This window comes from Sycon ciliatum, chromosome 8 (assembly GCF_964019385.1).
Source record: "Sycon ciliatum chromosome 8, ocSycCili1.1, whole genome shotgun sequence".
In the NCBI taxonomy this organism is placed as follows: Eukaryota; Metazoa; Porifera; class Calcarea; order Leucosolenida; family Sycettidae; genus Sycon; species Sycon ciliatum.
In genome coordinates, this window is record NC_088650.1 from 8,144,527 (window position 1) to 8,161,379 (window position 16,853).

The 16,853-nt window shown below is 46.1% G+C and overlaps 3 protein-coding genes and 1 long non-coding RNA gene across 4 annotated transcripts in view; all 4 read right to left on the minus strand.

The window, feature by feature from the left end:
* Positions 1–1,847: 1,847 nt before the first annotated feature.
* LOC135823526 (amine sulfotransferase-like) lies at positions 1,848–2,777 on the minus strand. The gene has a single exon (XM_065336369.1). The coding sequence runs from the start codon at positions 2,775–2,777 to the stop codon at positions 1,848–1,850; it is 930 nt and encodes a 309-aa protein (XP_065192441.1).
* A 1,994-nt stretch (positions 2,778–4,771) lies between these two features.
* Positions 4,772–6,918, minus strand: LOC135823324 (uncharacterized). The gene is made up of 3 exons (XR_010554666.1): positions 6,693–6,918; positions 6,435–6,600; positions 4,772–5,632 (listed from the first exon to the last, which is right to left on the minus strand). It is a non-coding gene; the product is annotated as an uncharacterized LOC135823324 (long non-coding RNA).
* Positions 6,919–8,362: 1,444 nt separating this feature from the next.
* Positions 8,363–9,292, minus strand: LOC135823527 (amine sulfotransferase-like). The gene has a single exon (XM_065336370.1). The coding sequence runs from the start codon at positions 9,290–9,292 to the stop codon at positions 8,363–8,365; it is 930 nt and encodes a 309-aa protein (XP_065192442.1).
* A 2,420-nt stretch (positions 9,293–11,712) lies between these two features.
* LOC135823186 (zinc finger CCCH domain-containing protein 13-like) overlaps positions 11,713–16,853 on the minus strand; it is a 43,273-nt gene continuing 38,132 nt past the window's right edge. Inside the window, exons 18-24 of the mRNA XM_065336030.1 lie at positions 16,563–16,665; positions 16,144–16,187; positions 14,808–15,195; positions 14,090–14,270; positions 13,718–13,749; positions 13,407–13,444; positions 11,713–12,982 (exon numbers count right to left, since the gene is read on the minus strand). Coding sequence (XP_065192102.1) covers positions 12,724–12,982; positions 13,407–13,444; positions 13,718–13,749; positions 14,090–14,270; positions 14,808–15,195; positions 16,144–16,187; positions 16,563–16,665 — 1,045 coding nt within the window. The 3' untranslated portion in view covers positions 11,713–12,723. The remainder of the gene's footprint in view (positions 12,983–13,406; positions 13,445–13,717; positions 13,750–14,089; positions 14,271–14,807; positions 15,196–16,143; positions 16,188–16,562; positions 16,666–16,853) is intronic.

Below are 16,853 nucleotides of genomic sequence, written 5' to 3' on the forward strand. Positions count from 1 at the left end.
CACATACTCCACAGACAAGCACCATTGTCGCGAGCCAGGCGAACTTCTACAGACAAAGATGTACAGTCAACTTCGCTTATAACGACACTCGGCGGGGCATCAAAAAAGGTGTCCTCATTCACGAAGTGTCGTTATACCCAAAGTCTCATTTTATGTATTACAGTGGGATGGGACTTTGCTCTGGGCATGGAAATTCTGTCGTTATTTGCGAATTGTCGTTATATCCGCAGTCGTTATTGGCGAAGTTGACTGTACTATAAAGCGAAATTAAAAACCTAAATACCGGCTCAGCAGGTGACTAGAAAAGGATAAGTTAAATGCGTAAACAGCAGTATTATTATTATTATGCACTTACGCGTCAATGTCAGCGGTGGTAAACCCCCCACAAATTCGCACGTGCTAAATGGACTTGGGAAATGAGCACCGAGCATTCGGCGCGGCATGGAAATAAAAGAGCAACGACAACAGAAATAGAAATACAATAACTAGACGTACCTGCTAAGGGGCACATGACAGCATTGCTCAGATTGAACAGAGGATGCAGACACAGAATATAGGGCATTGTCGACTCCGTTTTGAGAATAATCCAGTAAAATGGTGGCAGATGGATGCAAATCCACGCACTACGTTTTAAAGAGAGGAATTGTGTTGGTATTTTAATACCAAAAAAGATGTTAATTATTATTACCACAGCAGTTATGAAAAGCAGTACATATTGTGATATTTTGGAGCAATATTATTTGGTTTTAGTCGTAGACGCCACTATTGGACTTGCAGACGTCCTTGCAAACTGAGGTCCTTCCACTCCCCTCTGCCCTGTGCAATCGCCCGGAGGGAGAGGAGACCAGACAACGTCTTGAGTCCCCTCCGCCCCACTCTCTGCAGGTCACGGGATAGCACGATAGGCAGAGTCGTTCTTGGCCGTCCTCTCCACACTTTTTCCTTCACCTGGTAGTAGTTAATCATAGCCGCCACAGCAGGACATCCGTCAGGCATGCGCAGTATATGGCCAAAGAGTCTCCATCTGGCTAGGCGAACAAAGTTAGTTATTGGTTGTGCTTTGCACCTCTTGTAGAGAGCAGCATTGCTTATTGTTTGTGGCCACCTAATACCGATGAGACTACGCAACTGCCTGCGGTGAAACGAATCCAGTTGGGCCTCGGCCACTGAAGTGGGTGCCCAGGTGCCGCTGTTGTACAGTAAGATTGGAATCACGAATGCGTTGTACAGCCTCAGTCTCAATTCTTCACGCACTAATGTCCTCCGTTTCCAAAGACTGTACATTGCTCTGTAGGATGCTGTAGCGAGCTGCTTTCGCCTGGTGATGTCTTCGTCGTCACCAATCAGGGAACCTAACTTTTGCGTCATTCTCCATTCTTCCGAGACTCGATCCTGCTGCCGGGTGAGTTTTGTGTGTTTGGTCTTCTCTGCGTTGACATGGAGATTCCATTGCTTGAGAACTGTTGCGGTAAGAGGTTCAAGCTGTGCTAGCCAAGCAGATGAGGTACTGACAAAATCGGTGTCGTCCGCGTAGATGATGTCGACTGGTAGAGTGCTATCTGCAGGACAGCGAGGTGGGGCTGCGGCGAGGACATCGCGCAGTGCTGCGTCTAGATAGACTACAAATAACACAGGGGAAAGTGAGTCTCCCGTGGAGTGCCAATTGTTGTGTGGAAAGGGGCTGACTCAAAACCTCCAAGTCAGCAGTGCTATGGTCAAAATGACAAAATCCTATACAAAAAAATGAAGAAACAAGAAGCAGATATTTCGCACCTTGTGGTACGCAAAATAGAATGTTCTTCAAATAATATTCAAAATAAGTTGATCTCTCGGTCCTAAAACAATATTTATTTTGAACCTTGTTCTGATTTCCATGCAGCTCTCCACTCCGTATAAGAAGCAGCGCCCATGACTGGCTGGCAGATGTCTCGCCACTTTTCGTCAATAGCTGCTTTGGTGCGGTCGCTCAGCAAATGCTCTTGCCCCCCACCAACACGCACTTTGCCCTGACCAGCACCGGCTTCTGGTTTCAGTCCCATCTCCAGATTGCGCAAGCGCTTCAAGCGATTCGAATCGTAGCGCCCCTGGTGCTCTTTCATGAACGCAAACGTTGACTTGTGAACGGCCTGCGCAATGACGGCTGGGTCGGTGATGTCCATGAAGGCAGCCACGCGCTCCACTTGCGCCTGCAAGTCTTCTTTCATGTCCTCAAAGAACACCCACAGAACATCGGGATCGGCATGGCGAGGCCACCACGATGCCATGTGATGAAAAGATCCGGCATTTCCTATTCCTTCAGGTGCTCCTCTCTTCAGGAACAGCTCGTTTGAGAATGTCTCCAGAGAGATTTCTCCAGCCTCGAATATCCAGCCTTCCAGGAATTTGAAGTAGGAAACGGCAACATCGTACGGATGGCGAACGACGACGATGTAGCGTGCGCCCTTCGGCGTGAGGGGTTCCCAAAAGTGCGTTTTGAACACACGGGGCTGGAATCTCTGCTCGCCATCCAGACTAATTCCTGTGTCCATAGCAGTCTCCAGAAACGGTACTACGTCACAAATCTCCTCGAAATCCATATCACCGCCGCTCCTAAGCTGATGGCAGATCTGCTGCATCCATGTTGTGCCTGCCTTGGCAGTGGTGGAAATGAAAACATCGCTTCCCTCCACCTTCATCTTCACAGCTGCTTCCAGACCATTATCGGAGTTGCAGCGTGAGTTTCGGTCTTGAAACGCCGCAAAGGCTGCCAGCTCCTTTTCTACTTGGGCTGGATCCATTTCTCAGCGGCTGTCGTAGAAATCGGAGAATCTATATAGAAATAGTGACAGGAGCAAAGCTTTACAGAATATCCTGTAGCAGTACTGGAGACGATCTCACTTTGAACGATCGAGCTCTCTTTTACAGGTTAGTGACACCACGATTTGCTTCAGTTGGCCTTTTGCATCCTCCTACTGAAGAACAGAGAAAAAATCCGCTTGCACAACAACTATTACGCGTAAAGTACCGCCAGAGCGCCCCACCATTGGCACCCGATCTCGTCCTTTCGTGGTCGTATTGTGGAGGTGGTCTGCTGTCTGTAGGTCATACGACGCGAACCGTGTACACATATTCCACATTTTGCAGTCAATCCGTACCTTCGAGCGGACACAAGTAAGTAATTAGTTAGTTCCACACAAAAAACCTGCCAAGTGTGCCCTTACTAAGGTTCTCACATCGTACACACTTCGTTACACTCTGCCATACGATTTTCCTTTCCCTGGCTGTAAAATCAAGGTGGGGCGCTCGCGAGACGGGCCGCGGCGCGGGGCCGCTCTGGCGGTACTTTACGGTGCTTATAGTATACAGAAGCCTTGCTTGTTTTTCGATTTTGACAGCATGTTGACAGCATGTTACAATACAAGGCGACCGGGACTCTGCCAACCGGTTATGGTTGTAGTCAGGAGCACTGCACTACGCGTCCTCGCCTTGTAACATGCATGCTGTCAAAATCGAAAAACATGTTTACGGTGCTTGTAGTTGTTGAACTTGTAGTACGTGCCAGTCGATCGAGTCTCTACAGTCCATTTTTGCTATTAAGTGTGACGTCACGGCCCCTTCGATACGCATAGCAACGGAGAGCACTGGGCCATGGGGACAAACAAAAGTCGCGTCCTCTGGATCAAGACTGACAAGAGTACATGAAAACCATGTACTCTTGTCTGGATGGAACCAGTTGTCAAAGGCAACAGCATCTAAATGACTGGAGAGAGAGAGAGAGCAGTTTTTCTTTGCTTTTTCTTCAAGCGATTGTTGTCACTCTTTACTCCTTGTTCTTTCCTCTACAAATCTCCTGTAGTCGTCGAGGGCCTTCATAATGGCTGTGAAATTGGCTGCCCACTGTAAAACTCCGTGTTTGAGAGTGCTTTGAAGATTCTTCGCGTCCTGATGGATCAAAGTACGAGCGCTCCCTGTGGATTCGATTATAATACACCTACATATTATGTAGGTGAGCAGTTTTTCTTTGCTTTTTCTTCAAGCGATTGTTGTCACTCTTTACTCCTTGTTCTTTCCTCTACAAATCTCCTGTAGTCGTCGAGGGCCTTCGTAATGGCTGTGAAATTGGCTGCCCACTGTAAAACTCCGTGTTTGAGAGTGCTTTGAAGATTCTTCGCGTCCTGATGGATCAAAGTACGAGCGCTCCCTGTGGATTCGATTATATGTAGGTGAGTTGTTCAAGAAATCACTGTCTTCTTTCTGTCTCTGCCCTCACGCTGGCACAATAATATCAGCCTCTATATCCATGACAGCTCGCACCTCCCGTAAACTGCATGACTTAGATTATATTCTCGCCCTCCGTGGTGATTGAAGACCCATGGAAGAAGTTATTATGTTCAGAATGATGTCCTGAGAATATAAAATAAAATAATTCTAGGGAATTGTTACAGGGTATTTTGGAAGGATGGAGAGAGAGAGAGAGAGAGCACTGAAGTGTTTGTCTCACTGTAATTACTCCAGATTATTGAATGGTGTATGATCTACTCGATATTTTCCACAATGGTTTTCCTGATTTGCAGGATCTCTTCTTTTGCTGTTTGTGTGTTTACAGGAAGTGACTGTCTGGTGTATCTGCACCAGATCCTGGGGACATGAAATCAGATGCAGAGGCAGGGTCGTCCAGTGATGCAACACTGCCGTTCTATGTGCAACGTCACTGCTAATTCCCCCGGCGAAAACACAAAAAGACAAACACGTCGAGAGACTACAGTATTGACCGTTCTGGTAATGAATCGTGACTGCTCGGACAGTCGATAATCGAAACACAGAGCACCAGCATGATGTTTTGATATTGGGAACCACACACCAGCTCAATTCTCAAGCCCAGAAATTGATGAATACAAAACACAGAGCGACGCAACAAGAGATCAACCAAACCAACCTGGGTCTAATGCACTGAATAGTCCTGAAATACGCAGGCCACACAAAGCAGTGCAAGCACATATTGTTACAAGGTACATGCATTGCAGAACAAAGTGTAACCAAAGATACACGGGGTTATAGCTGCACACTCGTGCATATGCTCGCTCAGCCCAAGAACACGCATGATGATAGAAATAATCCGGGGGGAAACACGCTAGCACCGAAGTAAGCATCAAGACGTAAATACTAAATACTAAAACAGTCATCATCACAAGCCCTAAGGCCGTCGGGGCGTCACAGAGCAAGTATGAACAAGCGAGCGCCATAAAAATCGATCGTGTGCAGCAGCGAGCAGGAACTGCACGACAAGTGCAGTCCATGAAATAATATTATCAAGCCATGATATTCTGGGCCTGCCTCGGCCACGACCTCCAGCAACACAACCCTGAAGAACAGTCAATGACAAACAGCCGGAACGAACAATATGACCAAAAAATTGCAATTTCCTTTTACGAACAGAAACAATAAGTGGGACTTGTTTGTGAATACTATTTATTTCCTCTCTAACAGACACATTCGTCCGTAAATAGTGCAGCTCTGAAAAAGTAAAAAATACATTGACATGTACATTGGTGTGCCGAGTAGTATCATCCTTGATTACCCATCCAACCAAGACGTTATCAGGTCCCAGACGCCGAGATCGCACGCCGAATGTGAAGTGCATCTAGCCTTGAACCTGTTGCACAAGGCACACACATTATGACAAAAATGACATCCACTCCGATTATTTCCAGAGGCCAATCATAGCAGAACACAGAAATGAAACCACGGGCTCAACAAAGTACATGTAAACGCAAAGGAAATTAGTTAAAATACCGTATATTCTCTATTATAAGCGCCGTGCTTATATTTTTCAACACCCCTCTACCCCGTGCTTATATTGGAGACCGTGCTTATATTTTTTCAACCAATACATCCATACAGAGCAAGAAGAAATACATGCTAGATGCATGCAGCATTGATTTCCACCAAGACCGTGCTAATAATAGAGACTGTGCTTATAATATTTCAAAAGGTGCTCACAGTGTGCTAGTATTAGAGACTGTGCTAGTAATGGAAACCTGTGCTTATAATAGAGAATATACGGTAATCCATGAAGTGCTATTTTAATTCCAGCGCTGACTGCAGTGTGGCGTCGTGACCCGATACCCGCTGAGCATAGACACAAACTCCATTTGACAGGGGCAAGACATACTATTTTGGAATAAAGTCATAAAGTACAGCATTCCAATGACATGACGGACACCTCGTGCAAATGCGTGGTCTGTTCATCCGGCCAACTCGGCCACACATGAGAGTGTGTGCATGTACGCGCGCGCGCGCGCGTGCACACACACCATGTATTCGGTGCGTATGGCGTACCTGTTGAGGAGATATGAAGATGGAATCATTATCATGATGTTACATGTACATGTACAGTGTATGTTTGAGTGTAAAGTAAATTATACTTTATTAAACATTTCTTCGACACAACTTACTCCACATCTTCGCATTTCTCATAATCCATCCACCTACACTCCGTCTCAGTTGAGGAAAAACTCTCCCAGGTATACACTAGTCACCACAGCCATGTGATGACATTGGGATGTGTCCCAAGCACGATTGCACTCTCCAGTCACAATATAATTTATTGGTCCAGATTATCTGTGAAGACAAAATGCAATGCATAGCGGCAATCGATGGATGAAGAGAGAGTTTGTAAATACACATATCTTTCCACTTGTTCAGGAGCTTACCCTTTGGAGTTCACATCGTTTACACGATCTCTTATGCTGTCTTGCACCTTGGCTTTGTTGACCATGGATACGCCATCCCAGAAGACATTCTACAGGAACGCAGAGCGTTTTTCACGCTCGATCTCGGCGATCTACCTCGTCACGCCAATAACATCCTCCGTGACACTGGCTACAGTCACAAGAGACGTCTCAGTAAGGTAATGAGCAGGACAACACCGTCGAGATCAAGGAGAAAGAGAACTGAAAACATTCACTGAAAACAGCAAAGAAGAAACGAAGAAATGTACACGATTCCTATGTTGCCACTGACGGTGCACCGTGGCGACGACGCTACTTTTGTTTGTCCCCAGTGGGATCGTTGCTATGCGTATCGAAGGAACTGTGACGTCATCACTTAACAGCCCCATAGACGCGTACCTAGGCAAAAACCGTTATGCCAGCATCTATACCACATAAAATCTGTGATCACTTTGTGCATAAATTTTTCCAAATTGGGCGTCTGTTATCCAATCCTTTAGAAACTATAATGAGAGTAATTGTGGAGCGATCCTGAGCAATATTCCGAAAACTATTCTCAAAAAGTTCCAGCCAAATTTGAAATATTTCAAAAACCCTACGCGTCTATAGTTTTGAAATGCACTGTAGCCATGGTAGCAGTGTTATAATTCATGACGGTTCCTTCTGTGCTGGTTCTTCATGCAGCTTCCCACGTTTACGCATAAGCTGGTGGCTACCCCCATGCATAGGGCCATACGTGTACATGACTGTACTAGTAGTTCACATAAATTTGTACTCGTAAAAAAAAAGAGGAAAAAAACTACTAATAGTAGTTCACACAGCTTGAAAGTGATCCGCACACTTGGTACACAAAGCCATGATGATGATGATCACAAACAAAATGTCTTACACACTGCAATAGGAGTTTTGTCTTTCCGCATTTGCTGAAGCACATTGCAATGTATGTACACCTTGTCCACGTGAGCCGTTAACGGCATATGAAAGTTTCTCTTCTTTCCGCGGTATATGTAATGCAAATTTGCAATGAATAAGGGGCCATCCGGCAATAACGATAATTTTCACGGAACGAAAAAGTTTACTTATGACCCTCCCCACATCCACCCCCTTGAACGAAAAATATATTGACTTGACAGCTAGACTAGATTTATGATGTTTCAGCTATCGATATTTTTCAAAACGAAACTTTCAACCCACATTATACCCATAAACGGAAATTTTTCTCTTCGTGAAAAAGATCGATAATTACGGACGGCCCCTTATCAAAGACAACTACACAATATGAAACAAGACATCCTAGAAAGGGGGCATAACTATTCGGAGAAACCTTCAAAAGCAAGAAGCACATATGGGAAGACCAAACATCCAAAGTAAAGCTGACACATACTACACAGACAAGCACCATTGTCACGAGCCAGGCGAACTTCTACAGACAAAGCATGTAAAACGAAATTAAAAACCTAAATACCGGCTCAGCAGGTGACTACAAAAGGATAAGTTAAATGCGTAAACAGCAGTGCTATGGTCAAAATGACAAAATCCTATACAAAAAATTAAGAAACAAGAAGCAGATATTTCGCACCTTGTGGTACAAAAATAGAATGTTCTTCAAATAATATTCAAAATAAGTTGATCTCTCGGTCCTAAAACAATATCTATTTTGAACCTTGTTCTGATTTCCATGCAGCTCTCCACTCGGTATAAGAAGCAGCGCCCATGACAGGCTGGCAGATGTCTCGCCACTTTTCGTCAATAGCTGCTTTGGTGCGGTCGCTCAGCAAATGCTGTTGCCCCCCACCAACACGCACTTTGCCCTGACCAGCACCGGCTTCTGGCTTCAGTCCCATCTCCAGATTGCGCGAGCGCTTCAAGCGATTCTCATCGTAGTGTCCCTGGTGCTCTTTCATGAACGCAAACGTTGACTTGTGAACGGCCTGCGCAATGACGGCTGGGTCGGTGATGTCCATGAAGGCAGCCACGCGCTCCACTTGCGCCTGCAAGTCTTCTTTCATGTCCTCAAAGAACACCCACAGAACATCGGGATCGGCATGGCGAGGCCACCACGATGCCATGTGATGAAAAGATCCGGCATTTCCTATTCCTTCAGGTGCTCCTCTCTTCAGGAACAGCTCGTTTGAGAATGTCTCCAGAGAGATTTCTCCAGCCTCGAATATCCAGCCTTCCAGGAATTTGAAGAAGGAAACGGCAACATCGTACGGATGGCGAACGACGACGATGTAGCGTGCGCCCTTCGGCGTGAGGGGTTCCCAAAAGTGCGTTTTGAACACACGGGGCTGGAATCTCTGCTCGCCATCCAGACTAATTCCTGTGTCCATAGCAGTCTCCAGAAACGGTACTACGTCACAAATCTCCTCGAAATCCATATCACCGCCGCTCCTAAGCTGATGGCAGATCTGCTGCATCCATGTTGTGCCTGCCTTGGCAGTGGTGGAAATGAAAACATCGCTTCCCTCCACCTTCATCTTCACAGCTGCTTCCAGACCATTATCGGAGTTGCAGCGTGAGTTTCGGTCTTGAAACGCCGCAAAGGCTGCCAGCTCCTTTTCTACTTGGGCTGGATCCATTTCTGCCGTCGTAGAAATCGGAGAATCTAGTACAATTTGTTTAGAAATGTGACAGAAGCAAAGATTTACAGAATATCCTGTAGCAGTACTGGAAACGATCTCACTTTGAAGGATCGAGCTCTCTTTTACAGGTTAGTGACACCACGATTTGCTTCAGTTGGCCTTTTGCATCCTCCTACTGAAGAACAGAGAAAAATCCGCTTGCACAACAACTTGTGCCAGTCGATCGAGTCTCTACAATTAAATGTTTGTAGCAGTGTTTGAATCAGGGATTTCGGCAGGACTTGTTTTTCAAAAAATGAGAACACGTGCACGTGCACCTTCACATTTTGGTGTTGCAGGCTGTAACGTGAACTGGCAAAATGCTCCTAATTAAAAACCGGTCTATTCTGCATGCAATGATTATGTATGCGAGTGCAGTGGGGTGTCAAATGCAAAATGACTCAGGCCAGGGGGGCCGTGCACATACGCACTCGGCATAGCTGGCTACAGCTCCTGACACACAACCGTGATCAGCAATTCCTCACGATCATCCGGGAGGCATACCGGTATTTGGCAACTTATACAAGCAGAACTCACCAAACAACACTGGACAAGTAAGTTCTTCACGAAGAAGTAACAGTGGGAAACACCCTGTTCTCCTCTGACACCACTTGATTTTACATCAATCACTATAACTGATGCAAAAATAATCAATGTAATAAAGGTCTTTCGAAATAATTATGAATTTGATCACTATCATGAGCTAGGCGATATGTATCTAATATTGACCGAGTACGAGGTCAATATAGGAAATAAAAGCCGAGTAAAAGACCGAGGCGAAGCCGTAGTCTTTTATTTCCTATACTGACCAAGTACGAAGTCAATATTAGATTTATCACGACTAGCCAAAGCCTGTGTTCAATCGCTAAAAAGGAGTCAAAATTAATATAAGCGGTCAATATAGCCCTAAAGGAGTGAAATATGCAGGAATACTTGACTGCTTAGGTATGGCAAAAATCTATGGAAGTCAATACTAAGGGAGTGATAAAGACGATTATTACTATACGCGATAACTGTGTGTACAGTTATGGCAGATGAAAATGAATTTGAGAAATTGATCACTGTAGTCGGTCACATATTACTATAGCCGCCAACCGGCTTATAGGCGATACTGACTGTAATAATAATAATAATAATAATAACAATAATATCTTTATTAGGATGACCCAGAGGCTTGTGGCCTATCAAGGCCGGGGTTCACCGCTTTGAAGGGTGTACATGCACATGACGTGTATTATGGTTTCCGTGACCAAAAGACTCTTGAGTGCATAAACTGTTTATGGACTTGCCCGCAATTGGCTTTGTGAACAAACCCCTTCTCGATCTCCGAGTCAGACCGTGAATGATAATGTTTTAAAATACTTCAGAGTAATATTGTACTCAGTGACGAGCGCTCGTACTCCCTGCTGCTGGGGACAGTGGGGAGTCGTCCCCGTAGCTGTCAATGATTATAATTTACATGCGTATGAACCAGCTTCTGTTTGTATTTAGCGCTTGACCGGTTATTATTTTCCTTCGCTTTATTTTGCGCTACATAATAATTATTATTTTTCTGGTTTAAAAAAATTGTATACACTGGCATTTTGAAGAATGCACCAACTTTGGCATATTTTTTCATTCGACTCGTACCAAGAGTTTATGTACTCTTGCTCGTGCCTGTAGTACAAAAAAAGAAAGAAAGAAAAAGTACGAACCAGCACAAGAATCATGCAGTAGCCCAAAGTCCTCAGTAGTCTTCATGCACCGCAGCAGTAAAGGCATGCAGCACCACCCTCCCTAATCCAGCAGAATTTCTGTAGCACAAATGGTGCCGGAGTATACAAATTATAAAAGGACCACTGTAGTCCGTAAGACATTGATGATTGGCCTAAACAGTAATAGGCATGAAAAACTCTAGATTACCCCCCCCCCCCCCTTTGCAGTCACAGTCCATTGGCATTGCAAACTTGTGTGCAAGTACCGAAGAGTGCTAGTACAGTAGTCGACTTATCCAGATCAGTGACATAATCATGATCGATCAGGCTTTGTACAACGCTGCTCAACACTGACACAGTTGTGAACTAGTTACAGTCGTCCCTCTCTAATCCGGCACTTGTTTATCCAGCACCCTTGCAAACCAGCACACTTTCTGGCAAAACGGATTTTTTCAGTCCATTTTCTACGCTTTAATCCGGCACTTGAATTCCGCCTCCGGCAGCGATTTTCTGCAACAAATCACTCAAACTGTACATAATTTGATTTTCTAATCCAGCAGTTGTACATCGCATACCGTACCGGTGCCAATATCCTATGCCAGTACATAGGATATTCCCAAGTGTATGTTATTTATAGACATGGCATGTTACAGACATGCATTCCACAAACTTGCGACAAAGTACTTGGATTGACACAGAAAATCCCTACATTTTGACGTACGACACAAACATGTACGTTACTAGGTGAGCCGGGTTGGAGGGCAGGATTTGATAATCCAGCACCCTTGTTTATCCGGCAGAAAATGCCGTTGCAAAAGGTGCCGGATTAGAGAGGGACGACTGTACTTCCTGCTTATCATCTACTCTACTTGTTAACTGTAGATCTACACCGTATTCGGCCGGTCATATGATGTACCGGGAACTTGCTGCAGTTCTACCGTCAAATCCATTCATATGGTACTGTACACCACTGCGAGTAGCTTTGGGAAGTGACTCGGAGTTTGCGCAGCATTTATACAGAGATACAAGATGCATCATGTGAGGTGTTCTTAACACTAATTCAGGTAATGTTAGTAGCACACTGAGTCACAGGGATGTACCGTGGATTCATAGGCAATAAGGACTGCAGAGCAGTTGAGAAAGGAGAGCAATGCGGCGTGTGCGTTCTATACAAAGATCATGCGTTTCATGAGCATGGGCAGTACTGTTGGGAAGGGGAGATGGGATGTATCATTTTCATGTGCTAGTTGTCATTAAAAGAAGACCGTCTGCAGAAGATGGGACGACCGACGAAAGATATCTCAAGACCACGCATGCTGCTATTCTTAAAAAAGAAAAAAAAGCTCATAACTTGCCTTCCTGGTGCACTGTGTCTCAGGCGGTTCTATTGCCTGAAAAGAAGCTCGCTATTCCTACAATAGCTTATTTCCTATGGCGTTTCCTGGCACTGTACGTCTTCCTAGATATATTCCTATATAGCTCATAAACTCCTAAATAATTTGTTTTGCGATGGCTCTGTCTAGTCCTATGTGACAAGTAAGAAGCAAGAATGAGCACGTGTGTGTGTGTGTGTGCGCACGCGTGCGCGCGCGCGTGTGTGTGTGTGTGTGTGTGGCATGCAGGGGATAATATATTACATTATTATTATTACCCTTATCAACATGTTGTGATGGATTTGTGACTACGTAGGCAGCACTAGAAGTTCTTGGCGGGAATGATGGGCGGACGAACATCGGGCGGCGGGATCGCGTTTGGATTCACCTGCGGCTGGTGCCAGGGCTGTGTTGGACTGCCATTGTCATCACCGCGGTCGGCGAGGAGCATGCTGCGGCGCACCTCGTCGTACACATGACCACGCTTGCGCTTGTCACCGTCGCCGTCGCTCTCGACCAGCTCCACCGTTTTCACTTTGGTCGGCTCGAGGCCACCGATGTCAATCCCGACCTCCGTGAATCTGCAGGTGCACACAATTGCACGGCCAGCGACGTGAGCAGATGGAACGTGAACGGCATCGTCACAACTAGGGGCGGACTGCAAAACATCTCTTGCCAACAATTTCAGTACACACAGCACATGTACTGCTGAGCGCTGAAGAGCAATTATCGGTATCATATCCTCTGTCACTCTTTTTTCATGTACTATTGTCTACACACAGTCGAGTCACCATGTACATATCGGTATGCTGTGCTTTGTGAAATCCTAGTCTTGTTCATTCTTCAGCGCTGCTTTCCTTAACACCAGAGAGGACTGCAGGTATGCCTGTACTTTGTGCATGTGGTGGGTAAGGGCTACAAGGGGCTGGGGATTCAAATCACAGCTGCCCAATGCCCAAGGATAACACAATGCTTGCTGACACCAGTAAACACAGCATCACTCACCCCTCGTCTTCGCTGTGCTCGTCAAATGCCATGACCGGCTGCAGTATGCCCAAACACACACAAACATACACATGCACGCACGAACGCACACGCACACGCACACACAAGGGGTCACTTTAACCATGAGGTTGGATTTCTTTAGCCAGAACTGTAGTACAGTACAAGCCAGCAGTAAGTTACAGGCTGGCATACGCCCATGGCAAGGATTTGACAGCTGCATGCTCTAAGGCAGCTCTGTATGAAACAGGCGTCTAGCTATTGTGTGTAAGATTCACGACTGCATGCGGCTAGGCTAGCTGCTCATCACATACCACAACCATATTGATCTCCTCCACATAGCCATCTGGCGGGACGAAGTATGTACAGACAAAGAAAAGCAGAAACAGAAACCCAGTTATAGAAATAGCCATACTCAGTTTAGTAAACACTCAATCAAAGTAGCATATGCTGTGAGTTGCACCCCCCCCCCCCCACGGCGCGCCATCGTACCTCCTAGAGACTTCAAATAACGTCGACATGATAGCCAAGAATCCTCTCGAAACGTAGATGCTTTGTTTATGAAAATCGGTGAAGGAACACCAGAGATATAATTTGTTTAATGCCACTGTATAACAATCGATTGATAGCGATCGATGGGGTCACAAAGGGTTAACGGATTTATTTAGAATTTCCCGCTGACTTACAGGTTCCATCGACTTTCCTTCGCACGAGCCAGGACTCCTCGGGTAGCTCTCGCTCCCGTGTGCTGTCAATAAAGAGCACGTCAAACTGCTCTCCGGATTCGTAGATTAGGAAGTGCTCCGGACCGACCATGCATGTGTGTTCAGCTGTGGCCACTACCAGCACTTCCTCATTACCACTAAGCTGTAGTGAGAGAAACACAAACAAAGGCATCGTGAATCGTGAATGCCCTATACGGGCTTCCACGATGGCCGCACATTAATGCTCAAAACTCCTCGGAACTGTGCACAAGTCTCCATAATGGGAATCAACAATCTAAAAGTCTGAATGATTGCTATAGGGCCCGTCAACGCTCCATCAGCAATAGAGCTCTGTTTGACGACCGTTGAAGCATGATGCAGGCAACTCTCACAGTTCTAATATTGAAGGACTGCCAGGTGTGGTCAACTCCTTATCCCCCAGCCCCCCCCCCCCCCCCCACACACACATGATAACGACCCCACGGACTATCCTCAGCTGTACACACGACCAGGGATCTTCATACTAGAACTTTTGTTCCTCAAAAAGGATCACACTCAAATTCTCTTCGTTTGCTGGCTTTGCTGGCTATTCATGAGGGCAAAGTGAAAGTTATTTATCTCACGCAAAGCAGCAAATCCATGTACATTGCATAGATCTGTTGATACTTCAAGTGCATGGAACGCGATGCAAATAGCTTACCCCGAACATTTTCTTCTGCATGGCAATCAGCTTGGACCGTTCATCAGCCAATTTCTTTGCAAGACGGTGTGCCCCCTTGTCCTCTTTGTTCTTCTTTTTCGCTTTCAGTGCGTCAACTGGCTTAGGAGGTGGTTTCTTCACTTCGGCTGATTCCTTGCTGCGGTGACGGCGGAAGAAGCTGATCCGTCTCTCCTTCTTACTTGCTGCATTCGCGTCTTTCGGTTCCTTTCCTGCATGTGCCGAAGGAGCTTGCCGCTTCTGTAGCTTTTCCAGTTCGGCTGCGGCTTGCATCTGCGCTGCTTCGATCGCCGCTTCTTCCGCTATTGTTGAGAGTGGTCGGCCATGAGGCCCTACTGCTGCTGGTGCAAGTGTTGCCGCTGGTGCAGGCCTTAGCAAGGCGGAAAAAAAAGAAAAAAAAACATATATGGCCCACAGTCACTCATGTACAATGCAAGCTGGTCACGGTTCTGATTTTCTAATCTTTCCAACACTCTGTGCTGCTAAAGTGCTGGAAAAGCTGTGTAGCGCATGATGTTACTGGAGCAACTGAACAGAAAATATTTCTTTCCTTTTACAATATATTCTGCTGGTTCTTGTAATATTTATTTCAGCTTGCTAAAAGCACACATAATGTTGTCAAATGTTCTTGATCAGCACTGTGACATGCATGCGCTGTTGCACATGTGGTGGTGGTTGTGGTGGGTGTAAAGGGGAGCGAAAGAGAGAGAGAGAGGGAGGAGAGAGAGTGAGTGAGGGAGGGAGAGAGAGAGAGAGAGAGAGAGAGAGAGAGAGAGAGAGAGAGAGAGAGAGAGAGAGAGAGAGAGAGAGAGAGGGAGAGAGAGAGAGAGTGAGTGAGGGAGGGAGGGAGGGGAGAGAGAGAGAGAGAGAGAGAGAGAGAGAGAGAGAGAGAGAGAGAGAGAGAGAGAGAGAGAGAGAGAGAGAGAGAGAGAGAGAGAGAGAGAGAGAGGGAGAGAGAGGGAGAGAGAGGGAGAGAGAGGGAGAGAGACAGAGAGAGAGAGAGAGAGAGAGAAAGAGAGAGAAAGAGACAGAAAGAGAGAGAGAGAGAGAGAGAGAGAGAGAGAGAGAGAGAGAGTGAGGGAGAGAGAGAGTGTGTGAGAGAGAGAGAGAGGGAGAGAGAGAGAGAGAGAGAGAGAGAGAGGGGGGGGGGGGGGGATCAACCAAATCAGCACGTCACAGCATTACTATAAATATGTCACAGCATTCACCATGGCAAGTACATACTGGTGACAGAGTGACTCTGGAACAGCACACCACCGGTCTATTCAAATGCATGCATGTATACATCTCCAGAGGACATCTGACATCAGTTACTCACGAGAGCAATCCGTTTCCTGCTGGCGTGCTGGTAGCAGGTGTATCCTACGGGAAGCAGTAAGAGGTTATCATTAGTTTGAAATATTTCCCCATTCATACCGGGTTCATACCAAAGTCAATGGGTATAATACAGTGGTTGCTAACTGCACCCAACCGCTTGCGCTGATCAAAAAATGGGTCGCACACCAGATCAAGCCAGCTGTGTGCATGGCGACAAACCGTTGGCTGCAGTCCAAACACATTGTTTCGGGGACATTCCAGTGCCCTCCCCATTCTACTAGGACGTATATGATCTTTTCCTGGTTGTTTTCGAGGAGCATGGCTCTCACGCTGATGATCAAACAGCCAATCATTCATTGAGTGAGGCTAGGTCCAAGAATCTTAGCTGCAGCTAAGGCTCACAGCGGCGTCCGTCCGTACCTTGCTTGGTAGATCCCCTGGATGATTGCTGTGAACTGGAGAGGGTGACCGACTCCGTGCCACCTCATCGTAGAGATTCTCATCATCGGCGATGGGAGACACCCTACAAAGAATCAGGACATACCAGTTGTTAAAAGAAAACACAAGCTAGTTGTAGGGAGGTATAACTCCGAGATGACAGCTTTTGTGGGAAGATTCAATATACAGTAGATGACGAACTTGCATCCAGTCCTTTCGTATCAAAATGGATACAGTCACAAAGGGTGACAAATAGAAGCCTTAGAATACAAT

What these genes read in the sequence shown, in the direction of transcription:
- LOC135823527 (XM_065336370.1), bottom strand. Translation starts at nt 9,292, where the DNA reads ATGGATCCAGCCCAAGTAGAAAAGGAGCTGGCAGCCTTTGCGGCGTTT.
- LOC135823526 (XM_065336369.1), bottom strand. Translation starts at nt 2,777, where the DNA reads ATGGATCCAGCCCAAGTAGAAAAGGAGCTGGCAGCCTTTGCGGCGTTT.